This window comes from Chaetomium globosum, genomic scaffold, assembly GCF_000143365.1.
Source record: "Chaetomium globosum CBS 148.51 scaffold_1 genomic scaffold, whole genome shotgun sequence".
Classification (NCBI taxonomy): Eukaryota; Fungi; Ascomycota; class Sordariomycetes; order Sordariales; family Chaetomiaceae; genus Chaetomium; species Chaetomium globosum.
In genome coordinates, this window is record NT_165976.1 from 6,043,763 (window position 1) to 6,058,244 (window position 14,482).

The 14,482-nt window shown below is 59.6% G+C and overlaps 4 protein-coding genes across 4 annotated transcripts in view; 3 read left to right on the top strand and 1 right to left on the bottom strand.

Annotated features, from left to right (window-relative positions):
- Positions 1 to 1,610: 1,610 nt before the first annotated feature.
- On the top strand, positions 1,611 to 7,204 carry CHGG_01944 (uncharacterized protein; the record flags this gene model as incomplete). Its single annotated transcript, XM_001221164.1, has 4 exons — positions 1,611 to 3,867; positions 3,936 to 5,355; positions 5,407 to 5,616; positions 5,668 to 7,204. The coding sequence occupies 4 exons, from the start codon at positions 1,611 to 1,613 to the stop codon at positions 7,202 to 7,204; spliced, it is 5,424 nt and encodes a 1,807-aa protein (XP_001221165.1).
- A 1,390-nt stretch (positions 7,205 to 8,594) lies between these two features.
- Positions 8,595 to 11,105, top strand: CHGG_01945 (uncharacterized protein; the record flags this gene model as incomplete). The annotated part of the gene is made up of 4 exons (XM_001221165.1): positions 8,595 to 9,172; positions 9,317 to 9,440; positions 9,612 to 9,689; positions 9,786 to 11,105. 4 exons carry the CDS (start codon positions 8,595 to 8,597, stop codon positions 11,103 to 11,105), a joined length of 2,100 nt encoding a protein of 699 aa, XP_001221166.1.
- Positions 11,106 to 11,891: 786 nt separating this feature from the next.
- Positions 11,892 to 13,512, top strand: CHGG_01946 (uncharacterized protein; the record flags this gene model as incomplete). Its single annotated transcript, XM_001221166.1, has 3 exons — positions 11,892 to 12,531; positions 12,773 to 12,905; positions 12,984 to 13,512. The coding sequence occupies 3 exons, from the start codon at positions 11,892 to 11,894 to the stop codon at positions 13,510 to 13,512; spliced, it is 1,302 nt and encodes a 433-aa protein (XP_001221167.1).
- A 271-nt stretch (positions 13,513 to 13,783) lies between these two features.
- CHGG_01947 (uncharacterized protein) overlaps positions 13,784 to 14,482 on the bottom strand; it is a gene marked incomplete at both ends in the record, with an annotated part of 2,430 nt that continues 1,731 nt past the window's right edge. The window contains one exon of the mRNA XM_001221167.1: positions 13,784 to 14,428. Within this exon, the coding sequence (XP_001221168.1) occupies positions 13,784 to 14,428 (645 nt within the window). The remainder of the gene's footprint in view (positions 14,429 to 14,482) is intronic.

Consider the following 14,482-nt stretch of genomic DNA (forward strand, 5'->3'; position numbering starts at 1 on the left):
GGCCAGAGGAGGCCACGAATGGTCGGCCAATCAAAGGATATTCCGCTCGCAGGCTGGATGGCGGGCGAGTGCCAAGCCTCAGCTCGAGAGTGTCTCCTTGACAAGCTGAATAGCACGACTTCACATCGTCTTCACCGGGTATCCCATCACTGCATGTACCACTTTGCACGGTGCTTGGAAATCTTTTAATTCCGGTTTCTTGTTATAGAGGATTATGGATTTATTTATTTTTCGAAGGCGGCCCGATTTGATCATGGCACACGGTGTTGTCGGTAACGCCCCAGCTTTGTCCATGGTTTGACAATGAGGGCCTAGGGCTTGCTTCATGAGAGTCGAGTCGAGGTTGAGTTTCGGTCCCGATTCTTTGTCACCGGAACTTCCATGTGAGAGCCGTCCGCAATGGCGACATTTTACCGTTATACTAGGAGTACTTCTGTAGCGCGCCCTATAAACACTTCCTGCTCCATGAGAGTCATGGTCCATGGTAGCGGTTCGCGAGCAAGCTGAACTCGTTTTTGGGGGGCTTGTCGCCTCGAACTCGTAATTTAAAGATGTAGGAAGTGAATCAAAGCGAGCATCCGGGATAACACACGGTCACACAAGCAAAGAAGGCGACTCAAAATGAAGCAATGGGCGGGAGCCGGCATTGGGCGGGTACATAATGGGACAGGCACATACAGGCACATACATACATGTACATACGCGCTTGCCAGCTAGCCCACGGGATCTCCTAGTCTGCGCGCGGGAGCGAGTCATCCAAAGCCGAACCTATCTTGTCTTCGTAATCGTCGTCTAATCTGTCATGGGTCGGTTCGTCCCGTCTCCATGTGGGCGCCATGTGCGTCTGATGGAATGGAGGGGAACCCCCAGACATCTCGCAAACCATCATCAGTGGTCAAGATAGGCGACGACGACGACTCTACCCCAAATCTCCCATCTCGTTCCTGACCCTCCCGCTTGTCGCACAAATCGGCAGCCAGCCACCAGCATTTCGGCAATGCGGTCGAACCAAGGTGAGTTGTTGAGGCTCGCCAAGCACCTGGAGATGTGGGCACCAAGTGGGCTTCCCGCCTTCTGATTTTGGGCGACCCCTGCTTGCCCTGCCAAAATTCGTCAATCAGGGTTTGTCAATGCCAGCCCAACCACGCCAAGCCAGATCTTTCCGCCCAAGCTCCCAGTGATTCCCCAGCTCGCCTGCCCGAGTCTGGCGCTGACACTGGCTGGCCCCCTGCTGTGACCCAGCTTCGAGCCAGCATTTGGCGCCAGGGCCACCCCGGCCACTTCGATTGCATGGCACGTTGTGGCCGACCGACCGACCTCCCGCCCTGGCAGAAAGTTGAGTATAACTGGCCGACAGCCCCGGGACATGCGCTGGTCACGGTTTCTCGAGCCCGAAGGTGCATGTGTCTCGCGAATATTGGTTGGTATGGCTGCCCGCAGAGCGTGGACGAATGGCAACGCTTGAGCAATAGCTGCGCACCGGCATTGACTCCCCGACCAGCGGTCAACTCACCCCACAAGAGCCTTAGGACCACCAAGTCCATTCGAGACAGCCTGGCGCCGAGCTCGAATCCAAGCTCCCGCGCCTCGCTCCAACCCAACCGCCCGACATGTCTGCTCCCTACTGGGGCCAGCTCCCACCCCCTAAGGCGGGCCAAACCAAAACCCGCCGCTTGTCTGATGACCAGGACCCGTTGACGGATCGTCGCCAGTCATTGGATGCCCCGCCACAGGGACACCCGCGATCGAACCGCATCTCCGTCCAGACTACAAAATCCGATGCGCCGACCGATTCGACCCTGAGTCCCTTCGTGTCGCCAACCGCTTCCAGCTTCCAGGGCCAGGGACTCACCCCACGACCCCCGTCTCTCCCCTACGCCGCCGACCAATACCCGCCCGAGCTGGTCGAGAACCGTCGCAGGCGGAGGAGTCGAAACCAGGAACAGGACGCCGAGTATGCTGCGGTGACCGTCCCGCTACCCCCCACCGCTCCCGACGTACCACGCGCTCCACCTTCGAGCTCCAAGTATCCGCCGTCGCCCCAAGGAATTGGTCGCCAGGGAAGCCAGAGGGAGATCGAGGAACACCGCCGGAAGGAGAGATATCCGGTATCGGACCGCACCCGCAACATGTTGGAAGAATCCGCTATGCCGCGGCCCCAGAGGGTCACCACCGATCCGACGCTCGGCAGGATGTCCCCGGTGCCCAATGGCCGGCGGAGGGCGTCCGCGGCCGAGCAGTCGCTGCAGAGGAGCGCTCGGAGGGCGTCGGCCACCAGCGCAACAGACCGGCCCAAAACCTTGTCCAACGTCCGCTCGCCACTGCAAAGGCTTGAGCTGACACTCGACAGCATCTCCAAGGAGGATAAGCGGGCGCGTGTCGAGGCTGCTGAGAGGGCTGCCCGAGAGAGGGCAGCAGCGAAGGGGGAGATTTCGCAAGACGAAAACAGCCCGCAGGAGGTGCGCTTGCGCGAGCTGGCCCCCTCGGGGGCGACCGGAGATGGCCCCATCATCTCATCAACACCCACAAGACCGGTGCAACACCCTGCGGGGCAGAACGCGCAGAACAACGGGCCCCTATCGCAGAACCCTCCTGATGAAGGGCGGAGGCAGAGCGCACCCGGCGGACCGTCCCCGAGGGCGGCAAACCCCGAGTCACGGATACCCGTCCCAACCCAGTCGTCCGGGATCCCGCAGCGCAACCTAAGCTTTCGCGAGCGTGCCGCGAAGACCGACGCAAAACTTCCGAACGGCCTCGAGTCTCCCGCCTCCAAGGAGACGACCCCCACGGCCAAGCCCGATGGCCGCACTCCACCGAGGAGTGCCAACAACAAGCTGAGGAAGAACCCCCCGGTCGACATGTGGCCTAATCGCATCTCGGAGACGGACGAAATCTACAACACGGGCGAGGTAGTTGCGCATACTCCGCGGGTGGTAGGCGGGCCCGTCACACCCATTAACACCCGACCCGCCAACGCAAACCGCCCCGAGCGCCGCCAATTCGAGCCAGCGGCCAGAGCTCCCCCGAGCAAAATCCCCGACCCCCTTAATGATGACTTTGCAGAAGAGTTTATGTTGTACCCGTCTACGGGGAAACTGACCAAGACACCCAGCCAGAAAAAGGCTGACCGAATCCTGGGCCGAGGAACGGCCCAGACGGCGCCAACGGATGGAGACCAGCACGCTGTCTCGTTCAGGGCCATGCCTTCGTCTGCTGGGGCCACCAACCCTCCAACATATCCTCCCGGAGGAGCGACGCACCCGCCCTATCCCGGCCCTGCTGGCGAACACGAAACCCACACTGATGCCAGCGGGCAGCGGCACCACGTATCGGACATTCTCTACAACGCCCGCGACAAATTCCAGCCTGGCCAGGGCATATTCCAACCGAGCCAGTACCTCGAAGAGTGGAAGGGGGCGAATGTAGGGTCCCTTACCGGCGGCCTCCTCGACCTCGACGACGTACCGGCCTCGGGGGAGAAGAACGCGGCGATGTTGGATGCGTCGCAGTCCCGGTTGCGGAGCAACAGCCTATCGTCGCGGCCGAAGAAGGCGGAGGCGTTTGAAGGAGAATACGATGAGACAAACAACGGTACGCGTACCCCTAATAAACAAGCAGTCTACCCTAGCATTCGGGAGGTGCAGAGCGGGAACTTCAGCCTGCTGTCCACCAGCAGCATTGGTGCCGGTTCCGTGTTCGAGCCTCAACATCTCGCTTCTCGGCGAGCAAAGGCCCGCGCTAAGCGCTGGGACGGGTTGCGTCCCTTCAGCCCGAGTCCTTCCGCGAACGATTCCCAAGACAGTCTGGGCTGCTTTTCGTTGTCTAGCAACGATGCTGCCTTCTCCCGAGTAGCCTTGCCATACACCTGTACAAAGACCCTGCTCTTTGGTTTCTCATACTTTTCGGGGGAGCAAGCTAACTTGATTTGTGTCTAGCTCCGACGAGATTCAAGCCGCCGCTTTATCTCAAGTGCGGCCCGCTGCTGCGTTACTGTGGTATTCGACATGAGCGGGTACCGAACCGGTTTACCCGGACCGGCGTTGCCGTCGAGCGGGAAGTCTGGAGGGGTTCGATCATGATCGTGACGACAGATGCCGACTCGTCTTACGACATCGCCCCTATCCTCAGACTGTTTGCCCAGCCAATTGAGCTGCTCCCGCCGCCGCCGAGGGAGGTCCAGGGTGACCTGGCGCCCGAGTACATTGACCCGATCGCCGGACATCCCAAGCTCGGCCGGAAGGGCGAGACCTTGTACGTTCGGCCGGTCGACCATCTCGAGGAGGCCAAAGACGTCTCTAGGAACGAGACGGACGAAGGACTGTTTGAGAGGTCGCGTAGCCCGCCGGAGGTTCCCTTGCCCGACGGCATGGTTGATCCCCCGGGCTCGTTCGCCGCTCGTAGGAAGCGGGCTGAGATGGACGGCGAGAAGGCCGGCAAGTACAAGGATATCCGCGGCTTCAGGCTGCACGCCGAGCGCGGCTATACCTTCTGGCGGTTTAACGTCGAGGTCGAGCTCCGGGAGAAGCAGCAACGCATCGCGTACCGCATCAACCGCGGTCCCTCGACGGGCTTCTGGGTCCCCGCCAAAGGCCAGAGCATGAACATCATGTTCCACAGCTGCAACGGCTTCAGCCTGAGCGCCGATTCCAACCAGTTCAGCGGGCCAGACCCGATGTGGCGTGACGTGTTGAACAGCCACCAGAGCCAGCCGTTCCACGTCATGATTGGCGGCGGCGACCAGATCTACAACGACAAATGCATGCAGGAGACGACCATCTTCAAGGAGTGGCTGATGACCAAGAATCCGCTGCACAAGCACAACGCGCCCTTCACGCCGGAGATGCAGGCTGAGCTCGAGAATTTCTACCTCGAGCGCTACTGCATGTGGTTCTCGCAGGGCCTCTTCGGCATGGCCAACGCACAGATCCCCATGGTCAACATGTACGACGACCACGACATCATTGACGGGTTTGGCTCGTACCCCCACCACTTCATGAACTCGCCCGTCTTCTCGGGGCTCGGCAACGTCGGGTTCAAGTACTACATGCTCTTCCAGCACCAGAGCGTCATGGCCGAGACGGAGAAGACGGAGCCGAGCTGGATTCTCGGCACGCGCCCGGGGCCGTACATCAGTGAGCTCAGCCGCAGCTTGTTCATGTTTTTGGGTGGCAAGGTTGCGCTGCTGGCGGTCGATTCGCGGACCGAGCGGACGCGTGACGAGGTGATACGGGAGGATACGTGGAAGAGGATTATGGACCGGTGCTATGGGGAGATCGACAAGGGAAAGGTCGAGCATTTGCTGGTGGTGCTGGGCGTGCCGATCGCGTATCCCAGGCTGGTGTGGTTGGAGAATATGTGAGTTGCTTCTCAGAAAGCACCTGAGAATAACCATGCTGACATTCTTAGCTTGACTTCTCGAATTATGGACCCTGTCAAGGCGCTCGCTAAGCTGGGCATGTTTGGGGGCCTGCTCAACCGCTTTGACGGTGGTGTTGAGGTTCTTGACGACCTCGACGACCACTGGACGGCCAAGAACCACAAGCAGGAGCGCGCCCTCGTGATTGAGGACTTGCAGGATTTGGCCGCGGACAAGTCGATCCGCGTTACAATCTTGAGGTGAGTGTTGGAAGACTCCATCGGAAGTGGCTGTTTACTGACTTTCCCTAGCGGAGATGTCCACTTGGCAGCGATCGGCCAGTTCTACTCAAACCCCAAGCTTGGTCTAGCCAAACACAAGGATTTCCGTTACATCCCTAACATCATCTCGTCTGCCATTGTCAACACGCCGCCGCCGGATCTACTTGCCGATGTGTTAAACAAGCGCAACAAGGTGCACCACTTCGACAAGGAGACGGATGAGGACATGATTCCCATTTTTGGTCACGGTGTCGACGGCAAGCCACGTAATAACAATCACCTCCTCCCGCACCGCAACTGGTGCGCCATCCGCCAGTACGTGCCCGGCCAGACGCCTCCGCCGACACCGGGAGGGTCGGCCTACGACATTACCGGTCTCGGTGGGGGAGTCGTGAAACGGAGAAGCAGCATCTTCCGCCGCCTTTCCCGATCCAAAACCACCGGGCCCGACGGCGGTCCCAAAGACAGGTCCCGCCCTCCCATATCCAGTGGTCTCCTAAAGTCGTTCTCCCGCCGCGCTGTCACTGCTAGCGCTGACGACATTGGCAAGCCCGGCCCGCCCAAACCCGGGTTCCTTACTCGCACCATGTCCTCCACCTCCGTGTCGAGCCGCATCGGCGGGCTCTTCCGCCGTCGCAGTACGGCCAGCAGGCGCGACGACGGCGGGATCAACGGCACGTGGGGCGCGGACACGGACGAGGAGGACCAGCAGTACCAGCAACAACAGCGCGGCCATGTCCGTGGCGGCTCTGCCCCCGTCGGAGTCGGGATGCGCGGCGGCCTAGGCGGCGACTACGCCCAGACCCAGCCCAGCGGATACAACAGCGAGTACGACCAGGGCGACGAGGGCTTCTTCACGGTCAAGCCCGCGCCCGCCCCGCCCTCCAGCGGCGGCTACTCGGACGACTACCGCCCGCCCGTCCCGCCCAAACCCATCATCACGGGCGCAAGCGCGGCCACAAGCGCCGCCCCTAGCCCAACTACCCGGTTTGCCGTCCCACAACAACCACAGCAACAGGGCAAGCCACTGCCGGCCACCGCCGCGATGGAGGAGGGGGAGTTCGTGCCGAAACCGTTCCACCGCACCCCCACGACGCTGTCGGCCAAGCAGCGCAAGACCTTCCGCCCCGAGGACTATGCCGTCGACCTCACGGGCGCCATGGAGGTCACGCTCAATGTGGAGATCAGCCCGCGGGATCCGGGCGGGAGTACCGTGCCGTATCGGTTGGTGGTGCCGAGGTTGTGGTATGAGTATGAGGGGGAAGGGGAAGGGGAGGGGCAAGGGGGGTCTGAGGAGGAGGAGGATGGGGATAGGGATAGGGCTGGTGCCCAGCAACAGGGGCCGGCGGGGGCGAATGTGAATATGGGTGGGGCGGGGATGGTGACGCCGTCGGTGGCGGGGGGACCGGGCGGTGTGGGGTTTGAGAAGGCGGGTGGTGTGATGGGTGAGAGGGGTGGAGACGCGGAAGGGGGCGGCAGTGAGGGGGGCGTAATGGGAGGGGAGATGGATGGGAGGCCGAAGAAGGCGGGGATTAAGAGGCTGTTGAGTTTGAGGAGGGGTGGTTGAGCGACAGGAGCGTGTCGTGTTGGCTTGGTTTGGCCATTTTTGAGGGGGGTATGATGGGGGTTTGGCGTTTCATGATCTGAGTTTATAAGACGGGGTGGCTGGTATGATTTGATGGAGATATGATTGATGGATATGATGGACATATTTAGCGGGTTCTTCCCTGTTCCTGGCGTTTGGTTACACGGTATTTCCTTTTCTCTGAGTTCGAAACCAGTTGGATAAAAGTAGTCAAGATAAGATAGGATGTCTCCGGATGTACGAACCAAGGTTCTTGTTTAAAAAGTCATTCGAAGTTCTCAACGCGGTCTATCTGGTGTCGAGTGATAGGCGAAAGAACAGGTACGAATGAAGGACGTACTGGACGTAGGGAGGTGGTATCCACCTGATTTCAGTGTTCTTTACACAGTACTTTCCCTTTGTTTTCCTCGATGTTAACTATCATCTTGTGTTCCAGTCCCAGATACTTTTAAGTTTCACAACCACAGCTCATGATGACACTGCACTAAGTTCCATGGTTTGAGGAGTTGACTGCTGGGTTGATACGCAACATGTGTTTGTGGATCGCACCGTGGCGCAGTCAGTTTGACCTCCGTGAGTTGTGGCTCAAATGATTCATGATGGTTGTGACGTCAGGGTGCATTGAGCAGCTCCACGATTTACCGATGGGGTCATCGACAAACTTCTGGACAAGATGTTTTCCGTTTGACCTGGCTGCACGGCCAGTCAGTGGCAGTCTCCTCCATTTGCCCAAGCGTCGCATCGAGCAATCTTACAGACCCACATAGTGGCGTCGTCGATGATGACAGCTCGGGGTGAGATTCGTTTTCTAAGCTTCCATCCGTTGAGTGGGGCTTGGCGTTGCTGCGAGTTGCTTTCCAAGAAAGGCCAAGTTTGAAGAAGCTTTACTGTGGCTGCTTGGCGATGGACAGGCTTGGGCTCCGAGATAAGAGCTCTTTCGTTTACGCCATCCGCCAACGTTGGAGAGATTTATGCCGTTGTGGGCGGATAGACTGTCTTGACTGTCAACTCCTGTGTACTGTGTACTTCGTACAAAGTAGTTAAATGGAAGCCAACACTTGCCCTTTTGGATGCTCTTTGTGGGGTTGTTGGGACGAGAGCTTGTGGATCTCCTGGTTTCCATGCTTTTTGGCTTTGTGGGGCATTTCAATCATTGCCAAAAGCGGAATGATGCACTTACCCTTGGCTGCGCCACGGCAGGGAACCCCCCCTGTTTGGCAGCTTCCCAAGCAAGATAACTATAAAAACACCTGCCACAACGCAACATTTCTTGCCTCTCTCTCTCAACACACACCCCAGCGATCAGTCCATCTGGCCGCCATCTATTTTCACGACCAACGTGTCGAGATCTCCCCACACAACACCCAATTCGATGAAGGAAGCTTCCAATCAGCCCACCAAATCGCATGGCGACTTTCATCGTTCGTCGAGAAGACCAAATTCCAACCCGGTTCCCGTAAGCGGTGGCTCGCACGGTCCAGAACCTAGCCAATCCAGCAATGGCAACTCAATTTCGCTCTCACACAGCGGCGCTCCCGGCGGCGGCGGGCCCGGTCCCGCGCCGGCTACTGAACCCGACAGTAGTAGTAGTGGCCAAACCGTCAATACATCGCAGACTGCACAATCGGGGGTTGTCTTAGGAGGCAATGAGAAGCAGGATGTCAACAACAAAGAAAAGAAGCCCGTTATGCAGCGTTTTTGGTTCACTACCAAGGCAATCGTGCTCTCTTCCAAGATCAATGTGCTGCTCGTCTTCGTGCCAGTCGGCATCGCCGTCGCCCAGATTCACAGCATGCCCCCGGCTGTCATCTTTGCCATGAACGCGGTCGCTATCGTCCCGCTGGCCGGCCTTCTGAGCTTCGCCACCGAGTCAGTAGCCCATAGACTCGGAGACTCGCTCGGTGCTCTGCTGAATGTCACGTTTGGCAACGCAGTAGAACTGATCATTTTGTAAGCTGGCTGTCGTCCGGGACCATGTATGCATCATGAGCTAACAGTTTACAGCATGTACGTTGTTGCAAGCACCGCCCATGCCGCCTGCATTTTACCTGCAATTATATGGCCATGTACCGCTGCTGACTACTGATTTAACAGCATTGCACTCGTCAAGGATCAAATTCGCATTGTCCAGGCCTCGCTCCTTGGCTCCATTTTGGCCAACCTGCTGCTGATCCTGGGCATGTCATTCTTCCTTGGAGGCTTGCGGTACCGTGAGCAGGTGAGTGTCCGGCTGCTTCTATTCAGTATGGATGGATATTGACCGTGTCAGATTTACAATAGCACCGTGACTCAGATGAGCGCCTGTCTGTTGAGTCTGAGCGTCATCAGCCTTGTCCTGCCAGTACGTTCAAAACTTGTCGGCGTTGGATCACAACACTAACATGCATAGACCGCTTTCCACGCCTCATTCAGTGACAATGCCCTTGCTGATGAGCAGTCCCTCAAGGTCAGCCGCGGCACCAGCGTAGTGAGTAACCCCACAGCGAACACCTCGTTATTGTGGCCGCAAGCTGACTTGAAGTAGATCCTCCTCCTGGTATACATTGTATACCTGCTCTTCCAGTTGCTCTCACACGCGTACCTATACGAGTCGACACCCCAGCACATTATCGACGAGGAGGCAACGCCCGGCCCTGCGGCCAATTGGCTCGACTCCTCGAGCTCCGACAGTAGCTCCGATAGTGATTCGGATTCGTCAGACTCGGACCACTCCCGAAACACCATGTCGAGGCGGATGAGGCGGGTAATGCGCCGTCGCCGGAGATCTAGTGTGGTCTCTTCGGAGACCGGCGAGCACAGTCCCGTTGTCGCCCGTACACCTCCGACAGACGATCACAAGTCGGAAGAGCCTTCTTTTCGTCCACGGATTCATCAGAAATCGAGCAGCGGCGCAAGTGATGAAATGGAAGACGACAGGTCCCATCGCCATGGAAAGCGCCACCGTCGCCGTCTGCCGAGACCACGAAGGCACCGCAGGCGCAAGCACCGGTCGCACATGGCTGAATCCCCCGAGCCCGTGGTCGAGGAGAACACCGAGGCCGAACGTTCGGGCGGCGAACCTCGGAGAGTAGAGTTCACTCCTGACACGGTCGACCCGCAAAACGCGACTGAGGAGCCACGAACCCGCAGCCCCTTCCGAGGCTTGCGCAGCATGTCCTTCCGTCCTGTCGTCAGCAGTTTAGCACCGTCCGTCTTCACGCAGCCTCAAGATACTAATGCGATGAACACCGTTACTGGTCCGGTCCCCCGCGTGCGCTACGGCATCCGCAGAACCAACTCCCTTCCGGACCGCCTGAGCCAGCATTACCGGCCCCCCGGTGCCATGATGCCCTCGCAGATCCCGCTGGCTCACCCCCCTACAGTGGCCCTCTCCGAGGTGGAAAATACCGGTCAATTGTCGCGCACCGCAGCTGTCATCCTGCTCCTCGTCTCGACCGCCCTGGTCGCCGTGTGCGCCGAGTTTATGGTCGATTCGATTAACGGGCTCGTCGAGACAAGCAGCGTCAACGAGATCTTCATTGGCCTCATCATCCTACCCATCGTGGGCAACGCGGCCGAGCATGTCACAGCCATCACGGTGGCCGTGAAGAACAAAATGGATCTTGCCATCGGCGTCGCCGTCGGCAGCTCCATCCAGATCGCCCTGTTCATCACGCCCTTGGTCGTCATCATTGGCTGGGGCTTGGACCGGCAGATGACGCTCTATTTCACCCTATTCGAAACGGTTTGCCTGTTTGTCTCGGCCTTCATCACCAACTTTCTGGTGCTCGACGGCAGGAGTAACTACCTTGAGGGTGCGTTGCTGATGTCTACCTACGTCATTATCGCTGTGGTGGCCTTCTTCTACCCTAAACCCGATGAGGCATCCGTGTGGGGTGCTTAAGCCACAAGGAAGTCCTGGTTGTGAGGCTGGGAACCCTTGGGGTGGAGGAGTCGCTGGTGCAGAACATCTGAGATAACATGCCTGAGTTATGTACATACGTAGCAAAACGATGAGAATCACGAGCTGGTGACAATAACAAAGCGATCTTTTCCACCAAAACCGTATTTTCGTAGCGTGACTCCTGCCCTTCTGTTTCAAGAACATGCATGTACCTGTAGAAGGCCGCTGTAATCCGGAATCCATCCCATCTCCCTTGTAGCCTCTCTCGGCTCGGTGATCAATATACTGGCGTCATCTTCCAGGCGATGCGGGCTTAAAGAGGCCGCCCGTTCGTGGGGTACTAGCACTGTGGGGGTAACATGACTGCCCAGCGGTAACACCTTCTTGGCGCACTGGCACAGCCCTTCTTGGGGCCGTCACTCGCTGCAACATTCACTGCCGGTGGACCATCAGCACCACCCCAACCAAACTCACCTGGCGAGAGCGTATTCGACTACGGGCATTGAATTCGCCGTGTTGAATACGGAATCGGCCAAGAAAAGGCACATAATCTGGTTACCTAGTTAAACCAAGACGCGTTTTCGGCGGCTGGCTGCATTACCGACGACAAACACGCTCAGTTCGCCTTTCATGCGTGGAACCTAACTGTGGCTTAGACTACTTGAGAAAGAACAGACCGCAACAGCAATAACTAACTTCCTTACATATCTCGCCGAGAAGGTTGTGTTCCTTTTACCGCCCCAATTCCCCGTTCAACGATACATCACCACACAACCAAAGCAAGCCATGTGTTTCGGTAGCAAAAATGACGCCGGCGAGGCCGAGGCGCCTCGACCCGCGCAGCCACAGCAACCGCATGACGGCCAAAAGAGGGCGAGTCTGCCCCCTCAGTACCTCCAGCAACAACAGCAGTCGCCGAATCACGGGTATACCCCTCCTCCCGGCCCCCCTCCATCCCAACGCCCTCCGGTGAACTCCAGCGGTGATGACTTTGCCCCGCCGCCGGGCCCGCCTCCAGGCCCGAGACCAGGTGACGACTTTGCTGCTCCCCCAGGTCCTCCTCCGGGTTCAAGGCCCGCGGTGTCTCCAGCCGGCGATGACTTTGCTCCTCCTCCTGGACCTCCCCCGTCGCAGAGACCTCCGATTGATGATTTTGCCCCACCACCCGGACCTCCCCCGGTACCTTCCAGCAGACCCGGGGATGACTTCGCTCCTCCTCCGGGACCGCCTCCGTTCCGGGGACAAACTGGTGGTGATGACTTCGCTCCTCCTCCCGGACCGCCTCCCGGCCACAGGGTCCCAGACGGCCCTGACTTTGCCCCTCCGCCGGGCCCTCCTCCGTCTCACAACGACATGAGCTACATGGCACCACCGCCTGGTCCATCGCCGGGTCACCACGACATGGGCTACATGGCACCGCCTCCGGGTCCGCCGCCAGCTGACAACAAACCCAAGCATGACTGGTGCGCGCCCCTCTCCCATTCCTCTCGAATGACCACTAATAATTCCCAGGGAGGCCGTCGTGCCGGATACATCCCTCTTCCCGCCGCCCCCCAGCTTCTTCTCCGGCTTTGACCGCTCCCCCGCCAACAATGCCACCGAAGCCGAGGCCGAAGCTGGTGAGCACTGGTGTGCCCAGCACCCACTAACCGCACCCATCACCCTAGATGGCGCGGCCGTCCATGCGCTCAACATGCACAACCCGCGCTTGATGCAGCCCGACCTGTACCGCGGCACCCTCGCATGCACCGCGCCCGGCGTCTGGCAGGGAAGCACCGACTCGAACGCATACGACTCCACGTAAGCACCTCCTCCCCCTCCTCTTAACCCCCCTCACCAACCGCACCCAACCAAACCAAACTAACCAACCACCCCTAGCATCATCGCCTACCCGCCCCTCTACACCGTGACTCTGCACTCCCCACTGGCTCCCACCAACCCCACGCGCAGCAAGACCATCTACTACGAGGTGCAGCTCACACACGCCAACCCGCGGGAGATCTGCCTAGCCATGGGCTTCACGGCGCTGCCCTACCCCTCCTTCCGCATGCCGGGCTGGCACCGCGGCTCGCTGGCCGTGCACGGTGACGACGGCCACAAGTTCATCAACGACCGCTGGGGCGGCAAGGCCTTCACGGCGCCCTTCGCCCGCGGCGACCGCCTCGGCATCGGCATGACCTTCCGCGACGCCGGCGGCCGCATCGACGCCGATGTGTTCTTCACGCGGCACGGGCGCGAGGTTGGGCGCTGGAACCTGCATGAGGAGACCGATGCCGAGGAGGACTTGCCTGTCACGGGCCTCGAGGGCTATCATGACCTGAGTTGTGCCCTGGGTACGTGCGGCCAGACGGGCTTTGAGGTCATCTTTGACCCGGCCAGGTGGATGTATCGGCCCGCGGGGTATTAGTAGACCTGGTCTGGTATGCGTTGCCAGGGAGAACGGGGGGAACACGCCAGGAGGGATGGCGAGCGGGCGGGCTTCTTCTTCTCGGCAACACCTAAGATAGGCAGTGATTGCTTGGCCTTGGGCCTGTGACAGTAGCGTCTTGTAGTGCTTTGTAATACATACACATTTATCTCATAGACAGACACCCTCTGCGTCTTCGCCTGCTCTTTCTTCTGTTCCATATACACGCGGGTATCAATCAATCAATCAACAAATCAATCCATCACTCAATTCAGTCCTCCAACCCCCCCCACTCCCCCTCCGCCTCACCCGCCGCCGGCCCCTCCTCCCGCCGCTGCCTCTTCCGCCTCTTGCTCGCCTCGACCGCCTGCGCCCGGTTATGCTCCCGCCGCCGCTCCCACGAGCTCTTGGTCGTAATGGTCGCCTTGCCGCCCGTGCGCCGCGACTCGACACCCCGCACCTTCAACTTGCGCTTATCCTCCTTGGCCACCTTGGGCAGCGCGTCCAGCAGCCACTTCTGCACGGTACCGCCACCGCCGCCATCGGCCTGGACCCCGGCCTGCTTCTCGCTCGCGGCAATGACGTTGGCCACGCTCTTGACGAAGGGGATGTCGTCCTTGGTGTAGAAGGTGACGGCGACGCCGCCCTCGCGGCCCGCGCGCCCCGTGCGCCCGGCGCGGTGCACATAGGCGGCGGCCGACGTCGGCACGTCGTAGTTGACGACGCCGTTGACGCCGGCGAAGTCGACGCCGCGCGCGAGCACGTCGGTCGTGACGAGGACCCATACCTCGCCCGCGCGGAACCGCGCCATGATCTTGGAGCGGGCGGAGTCGGCCATGGAGGAGTGGAGGACCGCGACTCGTGCCGAGCCGCCCGCTTCGAGGGGGATGTCGTACTTGAGCTCGTCGTGGAGGGCCTGCGCGCGCTCGATGGTTTGGGTGAGACGACGAAGGGGGGCGGGAGGGGTGGG